Genomic DNA, 27,828 nt, shown 5'->3' with positions numbered 1-27,828 from the left:
AAAAACAGATAGGAAGGAATTTTCTAACTAATCATTCCTGTAGCGTACCTGTGATTAAACACATTCAAGAATTTCCCAGGAAATAAACCCCTTGGACTCAAACTCGGGGCAGTTGTTATATCTATATATGATCATTTAAAATCCACAGCATCCAAGAATAGAATTAAATTGGAATAATAATAATAAAAAAATAGAATTTAACTATTCAGGGAGGAATAGAATTATTGAATTCTATAAATGATCATTTAAAAGCCTGTATATATCTGCAGATCTATAGCATGCACATCTGTAGTCAATTCTATTTTTCTTTTTTTTTTTACTGTAATTCTTTTTAGTCATGTTTTTATTCTGTTCTATAAACTTTTATTGCATGTCACATACACAAAAATACCCGGTACGATGAAATGCTTTGCGGACTGTCCATGTCATAACAATAGAATTACAATAGACTAGGAATAGAATTACAATAAGAATAAAAATAGAATAGAATTATTGAATTCCATAAATTATATAAAAATTCACATAAAATCCACAACTATATATCTGCTTCGCTGTAGTGAATTCTATTTGTCTTTTTTTTTTAGTGTAATTCTTTTTACACAATCATACCCAGTATGACATGTAGTGAAATGCTTTGGGGACTGTCCATGTCATAACAATAGAATTAAAATAGACCAAGAATAGAATTACAATACGTATAAAAATAGAATTTAACACAGAAGGGAATAAAATTATTGAATTATATAAATGATCATTTAAAATCCACAATTGTATGATACTGTACCTGTATCATAGTAGTGAATTCTATTTTTCTTTTTTATTGTAATTCTTTTTAGTCATATTTTGGTTCTGTTCAATAAATTCTAATTGAATTCATGAATTCTAATCAACTATACAGGGGGAAATAAGATCATACAAAAGACTATACAAAATAAATTGAAAATTGAATTATTGAATTCTATAAATGATCATTCTATTTGTCTTTTCTATTGTAATTCTTTTTAGTCATATTTCTATTTTGATTCTATTCCATAAATTCTAATTGTATGTCTTATGCACAATCATACCTGGTACAACATGTAGCTTTGTCGACTGTCTAGGTCATAACACTAAAATGAAAATAGACTAAAAATAGAATGACAATAAGAATAAACATAGAAGTTAACCACACAGGTGGGAATCCACAACTATATACCCTACCAGTATACCCTAAATTCTTTTCAATTATATTATAATTCTATTCCTAGTCTATTTTATTATAATAATAATAATAATAATAATAATAATAATAATAATAATAATTATTATTAATATTATTAGTCTATTTTGATTCTATTTTATGACGCAGGCAGTCAAAAAAGCATTTCACTGCATGTGATACTGTGCATGTTTGTTTACATGTGTTTGAATTAGAAGTTATATAATGCAAATGAAGACTTACTTAAAGCTTTCACTGAAATGGCTTCCATACCACTCGTACACACAAGCACCATATAACCAAAAAGTGTACATTTATAGCTTAGTTTATAAACACATTGATGTGGGGAATATCATTGCAGATTCATCGCCTCTGGGTTCCCAGTTCCTCCTAGAGCTCAGGTTAGTGTCTGTGAGGACTGTCTGTTCTTTTCACGTCTGTGTAGGTTTCCTTTGGTTTCCTCCACCTCCCACAAACAGATCAATAGATTGACTGGCAATTCTATATAGCCCCTTTGTGTAAATACACAGTGTCCAGTGTTCCTGAGAATCACTACATACTGAGGTTTTGGCCTGCAGCTCCAAATTCACTGCCCAGGAATTGCTCAGGATGAAGCAGTTCAGACTTGGATTAGTGAGATTTAAGGAAAAAGTTTTTCAATTCTTTTCTCAGCACAACAAAATGTGCTAAAATTATTGATCATGGTAATGTGGAGTATTCCATTATAGCATTATTTTTGATAGCATTATATTTTTCTGGTAGAATATAGCATGTAACAAAATGATGCAGATTCAGTGTAAGAATTATTTTCCCCCCTATTTATTATTCCGCATATTATTGTTAACCGTCCTTAACTGCATGATATACCACCCAAGTGCTTGTTCAGTCCATGTCATTTTGAGACTGGACTACAAACCCAAAAACGGACCAGCACCCACCTACCTCAAAGCAGTTATCACACCCCACACTGCACCTCGCTCCCTCGGATCCTTTAGCACTGCTCGATGGCTCTCTCTCTGTACAAAGGAAGACATTCATCAAGACTCTTCTTTGTTCTAGCACCTAGGTGGCGGGATGAACCTCTCTTACATGTCCAGACAGCTTTGTCAAGGTCTACCTCTTCTTGAAATACTTAAACTTAGCATGTTAAAAAATCATCTTGTCCCAATAGATGTTATAGACTAAAGGTATTCTTAGCCTGTGACCTAGTCAACCAGTATCAGGATGTATTTATTGATAAAGACTTCAAAGCACTTCTGTAAGTTGCTCTGAATAAGGGCATCTGCCAAATATTGTGAATGTAAATGAAAATGTAAATGTAAGCTCGAAACACAATTCTAAACGACATTTTTATAGTTCGTTGCGACATACTTTGATGCTGGCTTGACGAAGCAAGTAGTCGTAACATCCGGCGCTTTCTGGAGGCGAGTGGACAGACCTGGAGGTGAGTGGACAGATAGGGTGCCAATGCTTCTAGTGGTGAGTGGACAGATAGGGTGTCAATACTTTCGGAGGTGAGTGGATACGTCACCAGAATACGCATAACCCACTATTTCTCTTCTCATTGTGCGGAGCATTTTGATATGGCACATGTGACTATTGGAAATTTTGGGATATTCAGTCATCTGCTATGGGAAAACTGAAAGTCCGGGTTCAATCAGACCAATAGCCTGAAGGGCCTGACCAGGTTTGGTGTAAGTAGCTCGAAAGCTTGCTGCATTATAAACCTCTAAAATTTGGAATGGAATTAAGGGAATACCGTAATTCTGATTGCCAAATTGGCTGAGTTTGCTGCATGTAGCTTGAAAGCTCTAGGAGGAGTAGCAATTGATAAAAATAAGTCTAAGAAGAAGAAGAATTTTTCAAGCCAACATAATAAAAAGACAAAAACAGATTTTGACACCACCATGTTCATCTTCAGCACCTTGTGCTATTCAAATCAAAAGTTCCCCAACTGATGGAAAAGTTAGCCAAATGCTGGAAAACTTTTGCAACAAAACCAGTGTCTCACAAGCAAGAGTAGAACCTATGGGAAAAGAAAAACACAAACAACCTCCTTCAGTTTTCTTTTTTTTTCTCCCAGGCTGTTGACAGCCATTTTACTAAATATGTTTCCAACTACATTTTAGTCATAATGTATCATCAACTGGGCATGGTTATCCCATGTATTTTTTTTCTTCATAAATACTTTTTTTCTGTCTTTTACCTTTACAGATAAACAATGCAGTATGATCAAAGACCAGCTGAACATACAGACAACCCAAAAGACATTCATACCTACACAGTGATACCATTCCAATATACTGTATACATATAAGAAAAAGATTATATGTATACATTAATATACCATAAAAAGTTTTTTTTTTTTTTTTTTTAAATCATCGCCACAGAGTTACAAAAAAATAAATCTACTCGATCAATAAATAAATCAATGATGATTCAACTGGCTAATCTCACCATTCACATAAGCAATATAATACACAACTGGTACTGTTTTCAAGTCACTAACAATCACGGATTTAGACCAGTGCAGCTCCCAGGGCAGTCCTGGATAGAGATGATTGGTCAGGTCTTCTAGCGTTTGACATGTTTCACCTGAAATCGCCTACATACATTTATCATCATCATCATCATCATCATTATCATCACGTCCATGCACATCATCATCAAAACATCTATGGACAGGTATCACCCTGCTTGTCAGATCAGTACTTATGGCTGGCATTGTGGTATTATTCTTGAATATCATTCTCATTTACAGTCAAGACTTTTAACGTCTACCCTCATTCATGTTCCACTTGTATTTTCTGAAATACAAGTCTTCAGAACAGATGATTCATTTCCAGGCATAGCCAATGCCCCATGTCCCATGCACACACATGCCTTAGAGCACCAATGGTATTGTGGGAATCTCCCAGCATTGCCTTGCTCTTCACTGCTTCTCTACACAGAGACGCAGAGTCACAGGCGAAGTCCCCTGCTGACAGGAGGTCAGGAAATTGCAACTACACAGTAGTCTCGTACTCCATCACCTCTTTGGGACTGCCAAGGCTGCGGTACTGGATCCGTGGTGTCACTGGAGATGTGTTCTCCAGCACCAAAATGGTTTTTCTCAATCGACGGTCGATGAAGTGTGCATCCCAGGCTGGGTAGCTCTTCCTGGGCAGGTCAATGCGGATAACAGGCCCCTCAGTTTTTGGTGTTCGGGGAGAAGGTGCAGGAGCCACGCTGATAGACCTCACCTGAAAAACAGGCAGGCAACTCTCCTTGTCCCCTGGTTCCCGTTCCCCATCCTTAGTCCTCTGCAAGGTTCTCGGGGGACTAGTGACAACATCTGGTTGGGGCAGAGGTGTCCCCAGGTCCCCCACACTACCGAGTCCTATTGCACCCATTCCGTCCTCCATGCAGCTCCACTGTGACCCCAGGACTGGGCCGTCAGGATGAAGCAGGCAGTAGTAGACAAACATAAAAAAGGTTCCCAAGGCATAGCTGCATACTACCACACACACAATGATAAGGGCATAGAAGTCTGAGGTGTGGGGGCTCCTGTATGCATACCAGGTGGCCGTGAGCGCCGCGTTCTCCACAAAAATCACACAGTAGTATGTGGCCAGACGGCATCGCGCTGGACCCTCCTTGACGTTGAACCAGCAGAAGATGTAGATGATGCCCACAACCATGTTGTAGATGATCTCCTCCCACTTGGACATGCAGAAGTCCGTCTCACCTTGGATGATCCAGAAGGTCATGGCGCACCAGTGAGCCACGACAAAGATGCCAAAGTATAGCTGGAAGACTGAGGCGAAGAGCGCAAAGGCAATGGTACGTGCACCAATGGTGAACAGGTGCCACAGCATCTGTACAATCACTGCCTTGTAGGACATGGGTAGCTTGTCATCTCTGGAGTCACGAAGGACCTTCTGGTAGGAGGCAATCATCCAGGCCAAGGAGACCAAGGAGGCGGAGGTGGAGAGACCTGTTCAAAGAAAAGCGACAGCTGAGCGACAGAGCTTTAAGGATATGGTTTCCTCCATAAAAGCTCCCTTTGAGCATGCTCTTTTCACTTAATTACACACTCTATAGAAGATCCGCACGTCATCAGAGTGTTATTGCTATCAAACCTCAGTTTATTCGGAGACGCTAAATATAAAACCTAATCAGAATCATTATGGAAAAATGAACACTTTCCCGTTCTCAGAACACCGCCCCTCAATATTTAATTAGATCTCATGTAATTCATTGCTAATTGGACATGCTACTGAATTATTAATGAAAGAACAATGAATAATTCATGCATTAAATTATGTCTCTCATTACTTGTGACTCATTCTTCATACGGACAGCTACGGATCTGGGGACATTTCCTGCTCTTTGACGGTCTAAGCTTATATTAGAATGTGAGATTCTGAGGAAGCTAGTCACACTGAACGTATTCCAAATAATAAGTGAATAGTGTTCATTAAAATGTTATGACAGGCCGCTCATTTAAGAGGGGGAGAGACCTGGTTTAGCAGCTCAAATTGTGACGTGTTTGTCAGTTTTGCTAATATCACTTAAGCTATGTTTCAGGAGAGCTACATCACCTGCAACAAGTAGATGGCAGCTGTTTGGGACGATGTTTCCCAGTACTGTGTGTGTGTGTGTGTGTGTGTGCAATGCTTTGACAGATCCTTAATTTTTAGTTTATAGGTGAAATATATATATATATATATATATATATATATATATATATATATATATATATATATATTCATGTGTGTGTGTGTGTGTGTGTGTGTTAGAGAGAAGAGGAGGAGGAGGAGGAGGAGGAGGAAGTAACCTCCAGGGCTTCCATAAAGGTGAAAGTATTATTGAGAGCAGGTCTTTAGTACAGCTAGGCTGTTTGTTTGTTTACCTGTCAAGTCCCTGCCGATCTCCTGCTGCTTTCCTCCCCATGATATTGCCAGACACACACAGAGCAACCAAGACAGCAAGGATTTTTCACTCCTTTTGCCCAGAGCATTAGCTTGAAGGTGCTGAATGATAATGTGTCCCCTTCAAAACCAGTCCAGTTATACATCTTCTCTCTCTCTTTCTCTCCCTTTCACTCTCTCTCTCTCTCTCTCTCTCTCTCTCCCATTTGTGCTTCACCCAGTTTAAAATTAAAAGAGATCTTAATTAGCAGCTAACTGATAGCTTAATGTACTGTTTTCCCACTCTGCCTCTGGCTGCGGATGCTCTCTGTTCAAACCTGCACACTGTGTTCCTGCTCCTTTCATGGAACATGGCGGACAATCTTAATTAAATCACACTTCAGACACTGCTGCCACAAAGAACGTTGAAGATTAGAGCATGGATTAGTTAAGCACATAGCTGGCAACCTTCTGTGAGAAAACTGAACAGGACAATTGGTTTGGTTACCTTAAACGTTGGTAACATCTGGTTGTGCATATTGTTCTAATTGGCAGTTTGTGAAGGAAATGCTACTTCAAACAGACAACTCTAACAGACAAACCCAACTGAAGCCAAAAGGATGTTTTAATCTGGAAATTCTGCCTGCATCGCTTGGATATTGGTCTATTCCTGTATTTATCTGGAGTAAGTATTTAGGGCCAGGGCCGTGGTGGATCCAGAGCCCCTCCCGGGAACACAACCCCCGCTTGAACTGTGTACTCTGGAGCTGTGAGCTAGCACCACTATACGGTACTGCTACAACAATTATACTATATAAAGACAAGACTGAAGATTACAGAATAAAATCCTGTCTAGTTATTAATCACTATACTTAAATCCATTTCATACATAGAAATCTAACTAAGGGTTAATAATTAAATCTGAATTGAAATACAGATGTAGAAACTAAAGGTATATAAGAACTGAAGAAGAAGAAGAACTGAGGGCATGAAGCCTTTATTGTCGCCACACATACATTACAGTACAGTGGAATTCTTTTCTTCTCATATCCCAGCTAAGAAAGTTGGGGTCAGAGGGCAGGGGCAGCTATGATACAGCACCCCTGGAGCAGAGAGGGTTAAGGGCCTTGCTCAGTTGCCTGACAGTGGAGCTTGGTGGTGCTGGGGCTTGAACCCTGATCAACAACCCAAAGCCTTAACCACTTGAGCCTCCACTGCCCCCATTAAAACCAGCTGCTAAATATTGTGTAGGTCTCAGGACAAACCAATTGTCCTGTTCTGTCTTCTTACACAAGGTCGCCACCTGCCTAATATTCTGTAGGTCTCCTGATATTGTGTAGCTTTGACACATCAAGACATGGACTCTGCAAGATCTCTGAAGGTGTGCTGTGGTGTCTGGCACCAAGATGTTAGCAGCAGATCCTTTAAGTCCCTTGAGTTGCAAGGTGGTGCCTGCATGGGTCAGACTTGTTTGTCCAGGACATTCCACAGATGATTGAGATCTGGGGAATTTGAAGATGACTCTTTGTCATGTTCCTCATGCAGTGTGGAAGGGAGCATTATGAAGCAGAAAGAGAACACTGCTGCTATGAAGAGGTGTACTTGGGCTGCAACAATGTTTAGGTAGGTGGTATGAAAATGACCGAAGTTTCACATCTCCCAGATTCACACTTCCTCCACTGGCCTGCCTTCGTCCTATTGTGCATCCTGGTGTTATCTCTTCCCATTGTTTCACATGATGTAAAAGAAATCGTGATTCATCAGACCAAGCCGTTGCTTCGCGGTCCAGTTCTGATGGTCACATGCCCATTGTACATGTTTCAGTAGTGGACAAGGGTCACATTCTGGACGTGGACACTCTGTCTGACTGGTCTGCAGTTACACAGCCCCATACACAGTAAATATTAATAATATATTATAATAGTAAGCCCTTTATTTCTAGAAATAAGCGAAATGATCGGCTAGAACTATGAGAAAAGTTAAACCTATACAGAAATAGGTTTATAATCTTAAATTCAGTTTATTGTATTCTCATGACAGGAAATACTACATCCATTTTCTTCACAGAGAAAATGTTCTTACAGTGAAGAGTGTAAAACAAATGAAGTTATAGGTGGTCTGATGTTTCTGTGAATACAAAGACAATCATGAAAGCATGCTCTTCATATTTTATATCAAGCTGTTTAAGGCCATTATCATCCAGAGAAGCATTCGAATTCTGATGCGAATTCTATTTATAACCCAGTGTTTTATTCACTGTGGTATACAATTAGTTCAGGCTGAAGTCAGATTGATTTAAAGCTGTATTTAGATTGTAAAATAAATATAAAATCTGTCATTTGATGGCATTAAAAGACAATGATATAGTTAACTTTAAACACCTCAGAATGGTTGTGAATAGCCCAGATGTGTGGTTCGTCTGTCATCTGCACATCTGGATTTCAGAGCATTGAAAATAAACTCCATTAATAAACATTCCTTCATACACAATTGTGTTAATAATTGTATATGCTATTATGAGCAGCAGTGCTTCAAGTGGTGAGGAGGAGTTCACTTCCAGAACAAAAATGTACAAGTAATTTCCTCACCCCCTTGTCATCCAAGATGTTCATGTATTTCTTTCTTCAGTGTTTTTTGAGGAAAACATTTCAGGATTTTTCTCCATATCTTCAATGGTGCCCCTGAGTTTGAACTTCCAAAATATAGTTTAAATGCAGCTTCAAAGAGCTCTAAACCATCCCAGCCCAGGAACAAGGGTCTTACAGTGAGGGAAAAAATTATTTGATCCCCTGCTGATTTTGTACGTTTGCCCACTGACAAAGAAATGATCAGTCTGTAATTTTAATGGTAGGTTTATCTGAACAGTGAGAGACAGAATAACAACAAAAAAATCCAGAAAAACACATTTCAAAAAAGTTCTACATTGATTTGCATTTTACTGAGTGAAATAAGTATTTGACCCCTTTGCAAAACATGACTTAGTACTTGGTGGCAAACCCTTGTTTGCAATCACAGACGTCAGACATTTCTTGTAGTTGGCCACCAGGTTTGCACACATCTCACATCTCAAGGAATTTGGGCCCACTCCTCTTTGCAGATCCTCTCCAAGTCATTAAGGTTTCGTGGCTGACGTTTGGCAACTCGAACCTTCAGCTCCCTCCACAGATTTTCTATGGGATTAAGGTCTGGAGACTGGCTAGGCCACTCCAGGACCTTAATGTGCTTCTTCTTGAACCACTCCTTTGTTGCCTTGGCCGTGTGTTTTGGGTCATTGTCAGGCTGGAATATCCATCCATGACCCATTTTCAGTGCCCTGGCTGAGGGAAGGAGGTTCTCACTCAAGATTTGACGGTACATGGCTCCGTCCATCGTCCCTTTGATGCGGTGTGGTTGTCCTGTCCCCTTAACAGAAAAACACCCCCAAAGCATAATGTTACCACCTCTGTGTTTGACAGTGGGGATGGTCTTCAAGGAATCATAGGCAGCATTCCTCCTCCTCCAAACACGGCGAGTTGAGTTGATGCCAAAGAGCTGGATTTTGGTCTCATTTGACCACAACACTTTCACCCAGTTCTCCTCTGAATCATTCAGATGTTCACTGGCAAACTTCAGATGAGCCTGTACATGTGCTTTCTTGAGCAGGGGACCTTGTGGGTGCGACTGGATTTCAGTCTTTCACAGCGTAGTGTGTTACCAATTGTTTTCTTGGTGACTATGGTCCCAGCTGCCTTGAGATCATTGACAAAATCCTCCAGTGTAATTCTGGGCTGATTCCTCGCCGTTCTCATGATCATTGAAACTCCATGAGGTGAGATCTTGCATGGAGCCCCAGACCGAGGAAGATTGACAGTCATTTTGTGTTTCTTCCATTTGGGAATAATAAACTGTTGTCACCTTCTCTCCAAGCTGCTTGGCGATGGTCTTGTAGCTCATTCCAGCCTTGTGTAGGTCTACAATCTTGTCCCTGACATCCATAGATAGCTCTTTGGTCTTGTCCATGATGGAGAGTTTGGAATCTGATTGATTGCTTCCTTCTGTGGACAGGTGTCTTTCATACAGTTAACGAGCTGAGATTAAGAGCGCTCCCCGAGAGTGCTCCTACTGTAATCTCAGCTTGTTACCTGTATAAAAGACACCTGGGAGCCAGAAATCTTTCTGATTGATAGGGGATCAAATACTTATTTCACTTCTTAAAATGCAAATCAATGTAGAACTTTTCTGAAATGTGTTTTTCTGGATTTTTTTGTTGTTATTCTGTCTCTCACTGTTCAAATAAACCTACCATTAAAATTACAGACTGATCATTTCTTTGTCAGTGGGCAAATGTACAAATCAGCAGGGGATCAAATAATTTTTTCCCTCACTGTATCAAGCCAAACCATTGGGCATTTTCTTAGAAAAATACAAAATTGTATATTTTTTTAACAAAAAAGCGCGTCTAGCGCTAGCTCTGGGACGCGCTTCCGGCGACGCTACATACTACTTAATCACGTCGGAAGGTCACATGTGATGTAGGTGGAACTACAGACCCAAAGCGAATATGCAAAGACCAAGGAAGTCAAATGCTCTTTACTAACGAAAAGGTACCATTTTAAACAAAAAACTGACACAAAGACATTTAACTTTGTGTCATTCCACATGCAACAACTTCCACATGCGCTCCTCCTTCTCCAAACTAGTAAACACCGGGTCTGTAGCTCCGCCTACGTCACGCATGACCTTCCGTTGTGATTACGTAGTACGTACCATCACGGATGTGCATCCCAGAGCTAGTGCTGTTTTGTGGATAAAAGTAGACAATTTTTTCTTTTCCTAAGAAAATGTCTGATGGTGTGGCTAGATAAGACCCCTCTTCCTGGGCTGGGATGGTTTAGAGCTCTTCGAAGCTGCATTTAAACTGCATTTTGGAAATTCAAACTCAGGGGCACCATTGAAAAATCCTGAAATGTTTTCCTCAAAAAACATAATTTCTTTACAAATGAAGAACAAACATTTTGGATGACAAGTGGGTGAGGAAATTATTTGTAGATTTTTGTTCTGGAAGTGAACTTCTCTTTTAAGACTCTTGAGGCTGTTGATCAGGGTTCAAGCTCCACTGCTGGACAATTGAGAAAGGCCCTTAACCCACTCTGCTCCAGGGGTGCTGTATCATAGCTGCCCCTGCACTCTGACCCCAACTTCCTCAGCTGAGATACGTGAAGAAAAGAATTCCACTGTACTATAATGTATATGTGGCGACAATAAAGGCTTCTTGCCCTCAGTTCTTCTTCATATTGTTATTAATTAATCTGCTCTACCTACTATGTTGTTCTTCTTCTTTCGGCTGCTCCCTGTTTGGGGTTGCCACAGCAGATCATTTGGTCTGCATGTTTGGATTTGGCACAGGTTTTACACCGGATGCCCTTCCTGACACAAACCTCCCATTTAATCCGGGCTTGGGACCACCACTGAGAGTTAAATCTTCAGTGGCTGGGTTAGCTCTCTGCCCGGGCCCTGACAATGAGAACGTGTGGGATCCTGCCACTGGACCACCAGGAGGCTCCTGCTCTACCTACTATACTACTGATTATATTGAGATTGATTTTATTTGTCTAGAATTAAACATTTTTTAGGTTATTGTTGCTTTCAACCAGAGGTCAAAAAACGACCTTTTTTGTTGTGTCTGTGATCAGAATTGAATTTCTTCATCATGTCACACTCCACAGTGATGGTTCATGGGTCATATGAAAGTAGACACTCACATTGTTAGCGTAGATTTTAGTAAGCATTTCTGTTTTTTTACCTTGCCTACTAGGGGCAAAATATACTTAGAAATTTGTAAAGAAAACAAGTCTTTAAAGTAAATGGTGACATCAAACTTGTTTCTGCTCTCTGAGATGCCCAAAGTATGTATCTTCAACCACTAAGCTTATTTAAAAAAACATCTCACACTGAAAGCCAACAGAGTCCTGACTTTTATATCAGACTTGTGGCGATAAAATAATTCGCTTGTTTATACAGATTGAAAACGTCCCATAAGTGTCGCCAACGTACTGGTAAAAAAAAAAAAAAAAAAAAAAGTTAAAATGGTGTGCTCAAAATACAATACTTTCTAGATCCAAAAAAGATGCTGAAACTGCAGCGGAAACATTTTAACAAGCATAAACATCCTGAATTAAGGCAACTATGCTTTTATTCGATTTATTATGAACACATATACGGTTATTAAAGCTTATTTCTTGATATTTCAAGCTTGGAAGGTTTCACAATGAGCAGCTAATTTGATATTTAAATAAATTTGAATACATGTGTCCGGGACTAATGCGCTTATATATTTTGTAAGATAATAATCCCATAATGAGAAATATTAGAGATATTTTCATGTTTTTTTTGCAGTGTTGATGATTAAGAAAACTGATGATTTTTGATTTTAGGGTTGATTTTATGCGATGAACACCAATGTGCTTTCTGATAAATGGTCCAGATCCCTATTTTCCTTTTGACAGAATGAGACATTATATCCTGCTGCACGTATTAGTGGTTTCACAGGTATAGCACACACACACACACACGTAGAGAGACAGAGAAAGAGGGAGAGAGAGGCATCAATTATAATAAGGAACACACATCTGTACCAGTTCTTTCATAATTTCTCTGCCTCCTCTCTTGAATCACCCCCCCCCCTTTTACCCCTTCTTTTTCTTTTCTTTTTTTTTTTGTGACTTCTGGCTCTTCATATCTCCTCCAACCTCCTCATAGCTCTTTCACAGCAAACCATCTCATCTCATGTTTGATAGGAATCATGATATTGGAGGATTGGATATTGGAGGATGGTGCATGTGTAGAGTGTGTGTGTGTGTGTGTGTGTTTGTATTCACCCTGCAGGCTGTGATGGATCATGATGCCAAGATGCAGCCCCAGCTGAAAATTGCATATGTGAAGGCAGTCTATGTGCATTCATACTGCGGGTGAAGTATGTGTGTGTGTGTGTGTGTGTGTGTGTGTGCACTCACCCTGCAGGGGCAGGATGTGTTTGCTGTGGATCATGATGCTGAGCTGCAGGACGAGCTGTGGTGCGCTCTTCAGGAAAGCCTCCAGCAGCCTCAGCATGTTCACATCGGCCGTCTCAAACATCAGGCGCCAGTAGCAGTGGCGATACCAGTGGTTCTGCACACCCAGGTACAGCGTGTGAATGTACCTACACACACACACACACACACACATACATAAGCAAAAAGGCTTTCTTTTACAGCCTTTTCAAAAGCAATCCAGATCTAGCCTCATAATATGCAAGTCAATGATGACACAGATAAGGAACAAAGCCCTGAGAGGCCATAAAGAAGAAACCACAACAAAAGTAACCCATCCTCCTTTGGTTGCCGCTGGAAGATGGTAGTCTGATAGTGAGCTTACGGGTGAATGTGACCTTTTTAAGTAGGACATGTTCCTGAATCAGTATACTTTATAACCAATCACTGCTGTCAGGTTCACCAGCTGCTCCTCCCACTCCACAGCTAGCTGAAAATAATCTTCCATAATTCTGCATCTCAGTTTATTTTTGTGTGTGTGTGTGTGTGTGTGTGTGTGCGTGCGTGTGTGTGTTAATCAAAATATCCACTAGGGCTTTACACACCTCGTTGTAAACAGAATCCTGGGTTATCTTGTTTCATGTTTCACACTGCTCCTGGATTAACAGTTAATCCTGTGTATTCATAATCTGACATTTCCCAATGTACATTCCTAAACCCTGGATTAACAATCATGATTTGAATAAATACAGCGCTCAACCGCTTTAAATAACGGCTTGTCTCTCTCTTTTGCATCAGTGGTCATAGGCTCATTGATTCACGTGGGGAGCGAAGGCTGGCCCGTGTGATCCGATCCAACAGAGCTACTGTTGCTCAGATTACTGAAGACGTTAATGCTGGTTCTGATAGAAAGGTGTCAGAATACACAGTGCATGCGGGGTTCTGGCATTAGGCGGGTGGTCATAATGTTAAGCCTATTGTTATTCCTAGCCCCTTCCATTTTTGGGAATATATCCATACCTGTATTTGTACTGTTTAGAACGCATCCATTCATCCAAATAATGTACACATATTCAGTTATTAGGATAAATCAGGTTACAGTGTAGGAACAGGGATGATAGCAGCACAAAGAGATGTTTTATGGTGGATCTTATACATCCATTCAAACACACACCAACATGCAATTGATAGCGAAACTGAAAATCATCCATTTTTGATGCCGAGGGAATGAGCAGAAGATCTCTCTCTCTCTCTCTCTCTCTTTCTCTTTCTTTCTCTCTCTCTCTCTAATGTTGAACCAGCTTCGGGCTCCTGCTTTATCTGAAAAGCTGCAGTAGATGCAGTATCCCATGCCCTCTGCAGTGGGAAGAATTCTGGCCCATGTATTTGTCTTGTCGCAGAAGACTGTGTTTAGGTTTAGCTATAAGGAAATGGCCTAAGAACAAGAACATTTCACATTTGAAATAGACAAATCATTGATCTAAAGTGTGTGTGTGTGTGTTCACAAGCCTCAGACAGGCTCTAAGCAGCCACTTTCTTTATCTAGATGAAGAGATTGCAATCCTCATTAAGGCTCTCCTTATCTAAAGGCATAAGTGGTTTGAAGTGGTTACAGTGACGGAAATACAAGCAAACTTTCAGTGATCTATTTTCCCAGGGCCGATCTCTCGCAGGGACCCATTTTTATAGCCTTTCGCTATACAGTTTTCAGCCGTGAGTCATAACAGTGGTGGTGCCACGGAAGCAAATCTAGCCTGATGGCTGTAGCAGAAAGCCTTATCAGCATTTTAATTAGACGTTATTGATCCTGACGATGTTGTTGTAGTGGAGCGTGATGGCTCTGAATGTGTATAATTTCACCTTCTTGGCTGTTTGCAGTCATTACGTCTTGGTTGTGTGTGTATAGTCTTCAGGTGCAATCCCATCATGTCCTCTGTCATCTTTTAGCAGACTACCTGGATAGCTAATAGCTAATTTAAATCCTGACCACACGTGTATTCGAGCTTGGCTGTGTCCATTGTTTGATATGCAGACAGTGTGTGTGTGTGTGTGTGTGAGAGAGAGAGAGGGAGGGTGTGAGAACAGGCAACCTCATCGTGTGAAAGTGGTGTAACAATAGCAAATGTGTTGTTTCAGTTTGACCCGATCAAAGAGAATTCTGGGACACCGAGTACATGGTTCTCCTACACAAAGTAGTGGGTCTTTGCTTCCAAAGCTTTGAGTTTCAAACCACAGAACATCAATTAAACATTAAAATGAGGGTTGGAAAGACAATGAGACAAGGACTGGGAGTGGAATGACTCACAGAAAATGGCGAGAGAGAGAGAGAGAGAGAACCACAACATTGCCTGTACCTCAATGTTTCACAACTGATGCGTATTTTTTCTCACTAGATTAACCAGACCTTGATATTTTACCCTGAGTCGAACAGTTTAGCTTGCATTAGTACTGAGCTACTGTTCAACCTTCAACTCAAATTGACAGACAGAATATTAATACCAGCCAAACGTATGAGGACATCTGATCTAGGGTTGCAAAATTCCGGGAATTTTCAAGGCTGGAAACTTTCCATGGGAATTAACGGGAATTATAAATAGAAACCTTTAACATTCTAAACAGACAAGCACAAATACCCCGAGGACCGTTTGAAGGCAGTGGTCTATCAGTTGGTACTCGGTACTAACTTCAGGTACTTCAGAAACCTCTCTCTCTCACACACACACAACACAGTCGCTCTCTCTCTCTTACACAGTCTCTCTCTCTCTCTCTCTCTCTCTCTCTCTCTCTCTCTTATACAGTCTTTCTCTCTTACAGTCTCTCTTACTCTTTCTCTCTCTCCCTTACACAGTCTTTCTCTCTCTCTCTCTCTCTCTCATTTCTCATTTTTATGGATTTATAGTTGAGCCTTGTTAAACTGTATTCCTACTGTTATCATGTTATTATAACTATGTAAAATTGTTCTGATAATATTATAGATTATCTATCCCCAGTTACTCAGATCCACTAATCACCCCTTGCTTTTGGATATTTTCATATTGTACCACTCCTTTAGCAAACCATAAAAGGTGCCAGAACATTTCTATTCCTAAATAGAAGAGAAAGAGTTGATAGTGTGGATATTTGGGCATATGCTTAGAAAATGTTACTAAGAAGATTAACGAGTGTGAGTGACAGTAAATTAGAGAACATGAGTGAATAAACTAGTTATAAAGGCTGAAAGGTTGAATTATTAAATGACTAGAAGATTAATACACACAGAGCCTTTTTTTTTGCTGAACTAGGTGGCACATGTCTATTCCCATCGGGAATTTGTGTAGCGTCTGCACTAAGGCTTGTTTGGTCTAATTAGTGGCATTTTGGCAAGTTAATGAGCTTCCACTTACAGACAGCGTGCCAGTTAGAGTAGTGTTCTGAGAGCCACCTAAACTGCTTTCAAGTACCTAATGTGTGTGTGAGAGAGAGAGAGAGAGAGAAAGAGAAAGAGAGAGAGAGAGAGAGCTCTAGGTGGTGGGGTTTTGAGCGAGCATTAATCATCTTAATGAGTGGAGCTCTGGTTCCAGAGCTTATCAGACACCAAGGAAGAGAGATGAACTTGCAGTAACACTTTTTGGCCAGTCCACTTTTGTTTACTCTATAAACAGCCAACAAGCTAGCGGAAGTGGTAACTCAGTGGTTAAGGTGTTGGGCTACTGAGTAGAAGGTTGTGTGTTTGAATCCCAGGAGCACCATGCTAGCCCCTTACCCCCTTAGGTGTAAACCATTTACTGATGAAGTCTATCATCAAAACATGTTTCTTTCCATCTTTCATATTCATACATTCAGCAAATTAATTAAAAAAACATTGTATGGAATCGTACTGGAACTCTACATGTATTTTATAGGAAATAATGTCAATAATAATGTGTTATTGGAAATTTGAGTATTTAAATGCTAATACTGTGCTCAAAATAACATACTATACATACACTATATTGCCAAAAGTTTTGCTCATTGAATTCAGGATTTTGTTTTTCAGGGGTTGGGCTCGGCCCCTTAGTTCCAGTGAAAGGAACTCTTAATGCTTCAGCTTCATACCAAGACATTTTGGACAATTTCATGCTCTTTGTGGGAACAGTTTGGGGATGACCCCTTCCTGTTCCAACATGACTGTACATCAGTGCACAAAGCAAGGTCCATAAAGACATGGATGAGTGAGTTTGGTGTGGAGGAACTTGACTGGCCTGCACAGAGTCCTGACCTCAACCCCATAGAACACCTTTGGGATGAATTAGAGCAGAGACTGTGAGCCAGACCTTCTCATCCAACATCAGTGACTGACCACACAAATGTGCTTCTAGAGGAATGGTCAAAAATTCCCATAAACACACTCCTAAACCTTGTGGAAAGCATTCCCAGAATTCCAGAGTTGAAGCTGTTATAGCTGCAAAGGGCGGGACAACTCCATATTACATTCATGTGCATGTAAAGGCAGACTTTTGCCAGTATAGTGTATAACAGTGGAAAAGTAAACCATTAGTATATATATATAAAATGTAATAATATATAACGTATATAATATAACGTAATGCCACTACCTGATAATCTGATAGCCTATCTGTTAATCTGTAGCTGTACTGTGCTCCAAATATGCATTAAGCTTTATAGTCACAGTGGTTCAGGCTTAAACCAAGAGTCTCAAGCCTAAAAATAATCCCCCCTAGGAACACTGGATAAACATTGGAAAACCCCGGAGGTAGAAATGCCAGCACTGTGTGTGTGTGTGTGTGTTTGTTAGATTGTGCCCTGTAATGGGTTTGCATCCCGTCCAGGGTTTGCCCGTGTCCCCTGGGATCGACTCCAGGCTCCATGTGACTCTGTGTAGGATAAGCAGTACAGAAAATGGAAGGATAAGCAAACTAGTAGCATCATTTAACCCACAGTGATCTGGAGCAGCATATTACTAAGGACAGCTGCAGGTTCATGTAGTACTGTACTCTTTATTTAAGCTGACATATCACTTAAATAAGGCGTGGCATGAAACTAACATCCGGCTCGTCTTAATCAGATGCCCTGTGAATATTCTGTCAAGCTTAAAAAACAAAAACTAATATATTTTATCTTCTTTTCATATCTGTATTTATATCTGTTCAGGACAGAATCTGTATCCAGTTACATCCCACACACACACACACACACACACAAACACACAAACACACACACACACACATAAACAGAGTGCTGGCATTTCTACCTCCGGGGTTTTCCGATGTTTATCCAGTCTTCCTGGGGCAGCACATATACTAAAATTGGAACAATACAGAAAAGATTAGCATGGCCCATGTGCATGGATGGCTCACAAAATCATGGTAGCTCAGTGGTTAAAGCAGTGGAGCACTGCTTGGGTGGTTATAAGTTCAAATCTGTGGACCACCGAGCTGCCACTGCTGGGCGCTTGAGCAAGATATAGTTACGTGGTATTGCCAAAAGTTTTGGGACGTCTACCTTTACATGCACATGAATGTAATATGGAGTTGTCCCGCCCTTTGCAGCTTTAACAGCTTCAACTCTTCTGAGAAGGCTTTCCACAAGGCTTAGGAGTGTGTTTATGAGAATTTTTGACCATTCCTCTAGAATCGCATTTGTGAGGTCAGGCACTGATGTTGAACAAGAAGGTCTGGCTCGCAGTCTCCGCTCTAATTCATCCCAAAGGTGTTCTATCAGATTGAGGTCAGGAATCTGTGCAGGACAGTCAAGTTCCTCCACACCAAACTCCCTCATCCATGTCTTTATGGACCTTGCTTTGTACACTGGTGTGCAGTCATGTTGGAACAGGAAGGGGTCATCCCTAAACTGTTCCCACAAAGCATGAAATTGTCCAAAATGTCTTGGTATGAAGCTGAAGCATTAAGAGTTCCTTTCACTGGAACTAAGGGGCCGAACCCAACCCCTGAAAAACAACGCCTGAATACAATGATTTGGAGGGGTGTCCCAAAACCTTTGGCAGTATAGTGTAAAAGTAAGACACTCTGGATAAACACAGAGCACAAAACAATCTCTAGAATGCATTTTGAAGCTAAAATGGGCAACATTCTTGAAAACTTGATCTGAGTGATCATTTGAAGTATTTTATGATATTGCCATAAAATGGTACAATTGAGTTAATTGGGATTGATTACCACTGGACTGGGAAGAGAAAGAACCAGAAAGAAGTGTTCCAGTATAAATTATGAGTGTGGGTTTAACTAAATGAGGGTAATTATCCTGGATTCCAAAAAAAAGAAAGAAAAAAAAACCCTTCCAAGTTTAATGTAAGAAAGTAGCATGCAGTCCCGAATGATATGGATTCACCTACGTTAATCTTGCTAAATCATTACAGTATGCCTTAATGGCTAGTAATTAGTGTATGTGTGTGTGTGTGTGTGACAGACAGACAAACAGACAGACAGACAGAGATACAGACAGACAGACAAGCAGACAGATAGAGACAGACAGACAGTCAGACAAAGAGAGAGAAAAAACAGACAAACAGAAAGACAAACAAACAAACAGATGACAAAACAGACAGACAAACAGACAGATGACAGACAGACAAACAGACAGAGTCAGAAAGACAAACAAACAGACAAACAGACAGAGAGGAAAACAGACAAACAGACAGAAATACGGACAGACAAACAGACCGACAGGGAGAGAGACAGACAGACAGACAGACAGTCAGACGACAGACAGAGAGGAAAACAGACAGTCAGATTGTCTGTCTGTTTATGTGTGTGTTTATGTATGTGTGTGTGTGTGTGTGTGTATAGCTCTGTTATTTTTGTATAGATATCACTGCTGGTTCCACTTCTGCACTCATACATCTCTCAGCACAGAAGAGGAGCGAGTGCCAGAGTGCCAGAACCACAAAAGCTCTGCATCTGCACCTTTTGGCCATCTTTCTCTGATCATAAAGAGCTGATGATCTCCAGGGAGAAGACTCTTTGCGATGATGCTTTGTGCTGCTGGTTAAAAGTTCTTTTTTATTATTACTGCAGTGAATGCCTGACTCTCTACTGTGTTGTGTTTTGTTTGCTATGGATCATGTGGCATGATTATTTATGCAAATGTGAGCATTTAAAAAAAAACAGGACAAGTCGCAAACATTTCCTACCAGTGTGTATGGGAGTGTGTGTGTGTGTGTGTGTGTGTGTATGTGTCCTGTCATGGATTGGGCTACATCAGGTGATGTTTCTACATGTGGTTCTTTTCTTGGAGTCACTCTTGTTTTCTCTGCTGTTTAATTTAACTCTTTTGTTTAACTGATGTTTTGTAGTTTGAGTGTGTGTGTGTGTGTGTGTGTGTGTGTAAGAGAGAGAGAGTGATTAGGGTAGGATATATATGATATGCTTATATACACATGAGTGTGGTGTGGAGGAACCTGACTTGCTTTGGGATGAATTAGAGCGGAGACTGTGAGCCAGACCTTCTCATCCAACATCAGTGCCTGACCTCACAAATGACCTTCTAGAGGAATGGTCAAACATTCCCATAAACACACTCCTAAACAATATAGTGTATGTGTCACCATTCAAATTTTGATATTTATACTATATATATATACTTCTGAAAATGACACGCTTTGATGACTGGTCATGATTCAGAAAAAAATCTAATTAAAGAATTTTTTTCATACTGTAATATTAAATTTGTTTATACGGTGTGAAATGAGTTATCACTTTGATTATCAGCACCATCCGCATCAGTCTCTGTCTCACCACCTGAAGAAAAAGTAACTCACAGCATTTATTCACTTCACTGATTTACGTTCACACTTACATTGCTTGGGAGATGAATGCTGATTAATTCTGTCACTTTTCTTCTACTGGCTAAATTTCTTGTAATTACTGTCTTATCAGGTTACTTAAGCATTCTGTACAGAGCATGTAAGCTATTTTTTCGCTTCAGATAATGATGTGACAGACAGAGAGACAGACAAACAGACAGTCAGACAGAGATACAGACTGAGAGACAGATAGACAGAGAATCAGAGAGACAGACAAACAGACAGACAAATAGAGAGACAGTCAGAGAAACAGACAGACAGACAGACAAAGAGACAGACAGAGAGACAGACAAACAGACAGACAAACAGAGAGACAGACAAACAGACAGACAAACAGAAAGACAAAAACAGACAGACAGACAGACAGACAGACAGAGAAACAGACAGGGAGACAGACAAACAGACAGGGAAACAGACAGGCAGACAGAGAAACAGACAAAGAAACTAAGAGACAGACAAACAGAGAGACAGACAGACAGACAAACAGAGAGACAGACAGGGAAACAGACAAACAGACAGAGATACAGACAGACAAACAGACAGACAGAAAGACAGACAGACAAACAGACAGACAAACAAACAGAGAGACAGAGAAACAGACAGGGTTAATGACAAACATGATCTTTATGGCAGACCCAGAGTTAATGTATAAAAGTAAGTAAAGTAAAGTAAATAATGATGTGTCCATGTAATTTTCTTCAAATATATTTACATTTTATGAAAGTAGATATGTGGAGGCATGTTGGCTTAGGGGCTTGCACATTTCCCTCACACCTCCAGCGTTAGGGGTTTCATTCCTGTCTCTACCGTGTGTGTGTGTGTGTGTGTTTGCACCTTCTCTCTGTGCTTCAGGGGTTTCCTCTGGGTATTTCAGTTTCCTCCCCCAGGCCAAAGACATGCAATGTAGGTTGAGTGGCATCTCTGAAATTATGTGTGTGTGTGTGTGTGTGTGATTGTGCCCTGTGGTGGGTTGGCACACTGAGTCCCATAGGATAGGTTCCAGAGAAAAGTGCTAGAGAAAATGCTTAGAAAGTTGATGTGTCAAAATATGTTAATAGCAAGAACACACACACACACACTCCCTTCTACTCCTTTACATGTTCTTGAATCTCACTGTAACGTGTCTGTCTCTCACTACTAGACACCAGGCCTCTAGAACAATCTCTTTCACACTTTCCCTTCACTACTCAAGTCATCTTGATTCTGACAAAGCAATCATCATCATCATCATTCACCTCTAATGAGAATAAATGTGCTGCTAACGGCATGCAGACATCCTCCCATTACACACCATTACAGAGAGAGAGAGAGAGAGAGAGAGAGAGAGAGAGACTCATTACCAGCTATGCCACCTGCATGTCCATGTTCCCTTTACAGGCAGGGAGGGGGACATCTCTCTCCAAATGTCATTAGTATCTCAACAATGTGACCATTAAAAGACACCAAACTAATCCTCATTCTATTTATAATTAGGTGCCTTGTGGCACTCCTTTTCTCAGACAAATCCAATAGGGCACACATTACGCAAGGATCATTTCTTTAAGGGCAATAAAACTAACAAAAAAAGCATGCAGTCGAGTCAGAGAGCAGCGATTCCAACCTATGGTCTTTTGAATGACACTAAATATGGCAGGTGCAAATGAGTCTGTGAACAGCCGGCTTCACAGCAGAAATAAAGCAAACAGAAGGAGCTTCCTGGCAGTGCACGCTCATCCCTAACACCACCACACAGAATACTTCTCATCAGAGACATGATACTCACACAATATAGCTAATCACGTTCATAATACGGCAAATTGGACATAGAATGTAGCCAATCATAATGTGCACTACCCAGTAATTACTCGTACATTTACACCGCCATATAAAACACACAGGGCGACGATGCTGGGCTTCGAATTTTGAAGACGCAAGTTCTTTTTCTGAAGAGGGGCTGCTTTTTGCCAAGGCAAGTCTGAAAGCTGTTAATAAGCCTGAAAATATTTAAACATAGATCTACATGTTTATGGGAGAAAAAAAAGAGACAATTAAGTACTGTATCCTGTATGGATGTGGAAGTGATGCGCAACTCGGAGGACGTCTTTTACGTTGAGGAACCGAAAAGTCGAGAGAATTAAAAAATTAAGGACGACGAGGAAACAGGAAGAAAGCCTGCCTCAGACTTCACACCCGATTTAGCCGTTTAATTTTCTGCCCTTTTTTTTTTTTTTTTTATAAATAAATAAAAATCATGAGACTCTGAGGCAATAAGAGAAAGGTAAACAATCTCATCCATTTACCTTGTGTGCATAGCTAATGCTAATAAAGCTTCAATTTCTCAGACTGTTTTCACAGAACATTTTACTTTGTAGTATATTAAAGTCAATTCATGAGTACATCATGTTGGCAAAAGTTTTGGGACACCCCTCCAAATCATTGAATTCAGGTGTTGTTTTTCAGGGGTTGGGCTCGGCCCCTCAGTTCCGGTGAAAGGAACTCTTAATGCTTCAGCTTCATACCAAGACATTTTGGACAGTTTCATGCTCCCAATGTTATCATCATCATCATCAAGTCGTCATCATCATCACCATCATTATCATCATCATCATCATCATCATCATCATCATCACCATCATTATCATCATCATCATCACCATCATCATCATCATCATCATCATCATAATTATCGTTATCATCACCATCATGAAGTCATCATCATCATCATCATCATCATCATCACAATTATCGTTATCATCACCATCATGAAGTCATCATCATCATCGCCATCATCATTATTGTCATCCTCATCATCATCATCACCATCATCATTACCATCATCATCATCATTGGTATCATCATCATCATCATCACCATTATCATCACCATTATTATCATCATCATCATTATTATCATCATCACCATAATCATCATAATCATCATCATCATCATCATTATTATCATCATCATCACTATCATCATCGGTATCATCATTGTCATCATCATCATCATCATCATCATTATTATCATCATCACCATCACCATTATCATCATCATAGGTATCATCATTCTCAGTATCATCATCTTCACTATCTTCATCATCATCATCATCATCACCATCATTGTCATCATCATCATCATTATTATCATCATCATCACTATCTTCATCATCACCATCATCATCATCATCATCATAACCATCACGATTATCATCACCATCATTATCATCATTGTCATCATCATCATCATCATCATCATGATCATCACCATCATCATCACCATTATTATCACTATCATCATCATCATCATCGTCAATATTGTCATCATCACCATCATCAGTATTGTCATCATCATCAGTATCATCATTATCATCGGTATCATCCTCACCACCATCATCATGTTCATAATCACCATTGTCATCATCATCACCATCATCAATATTGTCATTATTGATATCATCATCATCATCATCATGATCATCACCATCATCATCACCATTATTATCACTATCATCATCATCATCATCGTCAATATTGTCATCATCACCATCATCAGTATTGTCATCATCATCAGTATCATCATTATCATCGGTATCATCCTCACCACCATCATCATGTTCATAATCACCATTGTCATCATCATCACCATCATCAATATTGTCATTATTGATATCATCATCATCATCATCATCATCATTATCATCATCATCATCGGTGATGTATTCTGCTGTGAAGAAAAAGCAGAAGTTCAGGAGGAATAGGAGACTCAGTCAGCAGTCAGCAAAAAAATAAATGAATAAATAAATATAAATTTTTTTTTGATTGACAGCAACCTCTCTAAACAGTTACACATCTCCTGTTTCCTTGGCCTTTGCTTATTCAATCTGGCTATGGAAAATACAGAAGAACCCCATTGCCCTCAATCTCCACACTGGGCTGTTCACCTGTCATCATCTCATGGAGTGAAGGAAAATTACTGGCATGGTCCTCAGTATGAATCCACCTGTTTAGCTCTCCTAGTCAAGCCACTCATGCAAGCTTTTTACCTTCTACAGAAATCACCTCTCCCTGCTGAATACCAAGATTTGTCCTTTCAGCTTTTCAGTAACAGTAAAGCAACACAATTACCTCCCTAGAGACCACAGAACTGTGCCAAGAACCTGTACCCAGGAGCCTCACCTCCACACAATACAATATACAACATACACCCTGTCTCTACCTGAGAGACACATCATAGATGCATGCATCACACACACTATAAAAGGATCTCTTAAAGGTTCTATACAGAACCCTTTTTTAATGGATTTCTACTAAAATATCTGAGGTGAACCTCTATAGAAGAGCTGGACATAAGTGTACAAGAAACCATTAAGACACCTGTTTGTTCTAAGGTTATAAGCGCTCATAAACATTTCTATGTCTAGCACCTACTAGGTTCTTACAGTATTTGTAGAAACAAAAGAAAGCATTCTCTTCCTCTGCATCAAGTACAGGGGTCTGAAGTCATTTACTTTGCATTAACCCTTTATTTCCTGCTGTTCTATAAGACGTCACTAAACTGGACCTCCACAGTGCATATTTTGTTGGCTAATAACACTCTGGTTCTAGGGACTTTTTGTGGTTTGTTATAAGGAGGTACAGAGAACCTTTATGGGTTCCATTAGAGGTACATTAGAGGAGTCCTCTTTCCTACAAGTGTGTGGTTTGGTCAGTACCCTCATGAAATATAGAGAAGTCCAAATATCTGGTAGGTATACTATATTTTATAAACAGATTTATAAAAAATTAAAATTAAAATTAAAATTAAAATTAAAATTAAAATTAAAATTAAAATTAAAACAAACAAACAAACAAATAAATAAATAAATTATTATTATTATTATTATTATTATTACTATTATTATTATTGTCCTTTCTATTTTTTTTTAAATAATAGATAGCTTTTATGTCCTTTTATGATCTTTTATGTTAAGTCTTCTTCATAACTTTGTCACCTTGCCTTCATATGATCTTTTTCTTTAGCTGCTATCTCTATGCTGCTGTAGCAAAGCAAAATTCCCTGTTTTGGGACGAATAAAGGAATATCTTATCTTATCTTATCTTATCTTATCTTATCTTATCTTATCTTATCTTATCTTATCTTATCTTATTTTATCTTATCTTATCTTATCTTATCTTATCTTATCTTATCTTATCTTATCTTATCTTATTTTATCTTATCTTATCTTATCTTATCTTATCTTAAGCACACAAGAGCTACAGAATTCTAAGGAAAAAGTGAAAGAATGAACTAAGCTTGCACAAAGACCTGCAAAGATTCGTAGGCTCTCCTAAACAATTTCATTGATTTCACACTAAAACACACAAGCAGGCTGAGTAAACTAAATCAGGACATCTGGTTTCTTCGCTTATACTGTAGCATAAATGAAACTACTTTGCACCTTGGACGGATTACACCTAGAACTCTGACACACAGGTCTGACACTCTTCCAGTTTTCTGTAGGAGATGACTGGAACGAACAGATAATGGAAGCAGCTTGTGGTCAGCTGCAGAAGTTCATCCACGGCTGTATAAGTGAACCAGGCACGGTCAGTTGGGCTGGCTGTCTATGGCAGTTTCTGGCTCGAACTTTTCTTCTAAAGAGCTTCAGCAAAGTTCCAAAAGTCTTCCCAATGTCCTCCAATTATTCAATTCTATTTCGTTTTGTCTGCAGTTGGCCCTGACTTACTGAATTGCTGCTACCTTCCATATGTTCGTAAACATCTGGACTCTGCAGCGTATGAACCACAACCTTGAGCCACTAGATATGAAGGTCAGCCTGGTGATTACCTGAGATTTTCTGGACTCAAAGTATTTAAAGCTAAAGAATGCATTGACGAATTGGACTGGAGAGTATGAAATCACCAACTATCCTTAATGCATAACTCACAGATGCCCAATGATTGTTGCTCTGATTGACAGGAGACAGGAGAGAGAGAACAATGTCACCGTAGCAACTCAAAGAGACAAGCTCTCTTGTACTCCTCGGCACAGATGGCTGTGGCATCGTCAGAACTCGAATCTCGGCAATAAGATGAATGTTTGCAGCCCCTCTGGTTATTTGTTTCTAGAGTACACTTTGTCCCCGTCTGAAAACCATCGTGCATGGAATGTCCATCCTTTGTGATTATGTTTTAATCACAAATCTGGAAACTCCTTAACAAGATCTGGAATCATACAGTGCTTTTAATCTGGACTCATTCAGCTACTCATGTTGAAACATTGACATTCATTAGATATCTTTTAAATATCTACTGACATGATAAAGAAGCTTTAAAGGTGGGCGTCGTCCCTACTAGTGAACACACACAAAAGAGCACAAGAAAACAAAAGAACTCGTTTGTAAGTAACCTGACTTTTATATTTTACCTGTCGCAATCTCATTCTTCGCTCTGTACATCTCATTATACCAGAAAAATAACATTTGTGCCTGCAGGAACCACAGCCCTGCATTGTAAGAAATGATTTGGGCCTTTAATGGTTTTTGCTCGAAGTCAGAGAAAAAAATTTGCCTTGTGCAAAGAGAGCATTTCAGCCGGCAGTAATGTAAACACAATTACGGACCAGTGTGAATTTTATCCCACCCCCTGTAGTGTCCCACCAGCCATGTCAGTGCCAAATTAGCAAGATGTTCAGGCTACTGTATATCAGTTTGTGCGAGAGAGAGAGAGAGAAAAAAAAGAGAGATATTACTGGCATCTGTGTCATGGCCAAAAACTGTGCTGCAAAGCTTTCTGCTTTTATTTTGGGGGCTTTTAGCTTGTAGTATTTTTAGCATGCGAAATGCATCGAGTATTGGATTGGGCAGGCAAGTCTTAGCCTTGAAAAATATTTGGGCCTGATCATTTTAGGAGAAGAATGTTTCTGCAGAAGCTGAAGAAGCTCGGTGCATGCTCCTGTAGAGGCATATTAACA

At 39.7% G+C, this 27,828-nt stretch overlaps 1 protein-coding gene and 1 non-coding gene across 2 annotated transcripts in view; one reads left to right on the top strand and one right to left on the bottom strand.

Annotated features, from left to right (window-relative positions):
- Positions 1-1,286: 1,286 nt before the first annotated feature.
- The window catches only part of xkr7b (XK, Kell blood group complex subunit-related family, member 7b), a 65,780-nt gene continuing 39,238 nt past the window's right edge, over positions 1,287-27,828 (bottom strand). The window contains exons 2-3 of the mRNA XM_058410695.1: positions 13,083-13,267; positions 1,287-5,174 (exon numbers count right to left, since the gene is read on the bottom strand). Coding sequence (XP_058266678.1) covers positions 4,204-5,174; positions 13,083-13,267 — 1,156 coding nt within the window. The 3' untranslated portion in view covers positions 1,287-4,203. The remainder of the gene's footprint in view (positions 5,175-13,082; positions 13,268-27,828) is intronic.
- On the top strand, positions 18,354-18,459 carry LOC131366471 (U6 spliceosomal RNA). Its single transcript, XR_009206816.1, has one exon. It is a non-coding gene; the product is annotated as a U6 spliceosomal RNA (small nuclear RNA).

Source organism: Hemibagrus wyckioides, linkage group LG15 (assembly GCF_019097595.1).
Source record: "Hemibagrus wyckioides isolate EC202008001 linkage group LG15, SWU_Hwy_1.0, whole genome shotgun sequence".
NCBI lineage: Eukaryota > Metazoa > Chordata > Actinopteri > Siluriformes > Bagridae > Hemibagrus > Hemibagrus wyckioides.
Note: the sequence above shows the minus strand (reverse complement) of the source record. Positions and strands in the feature narration are given on the sequence as shown.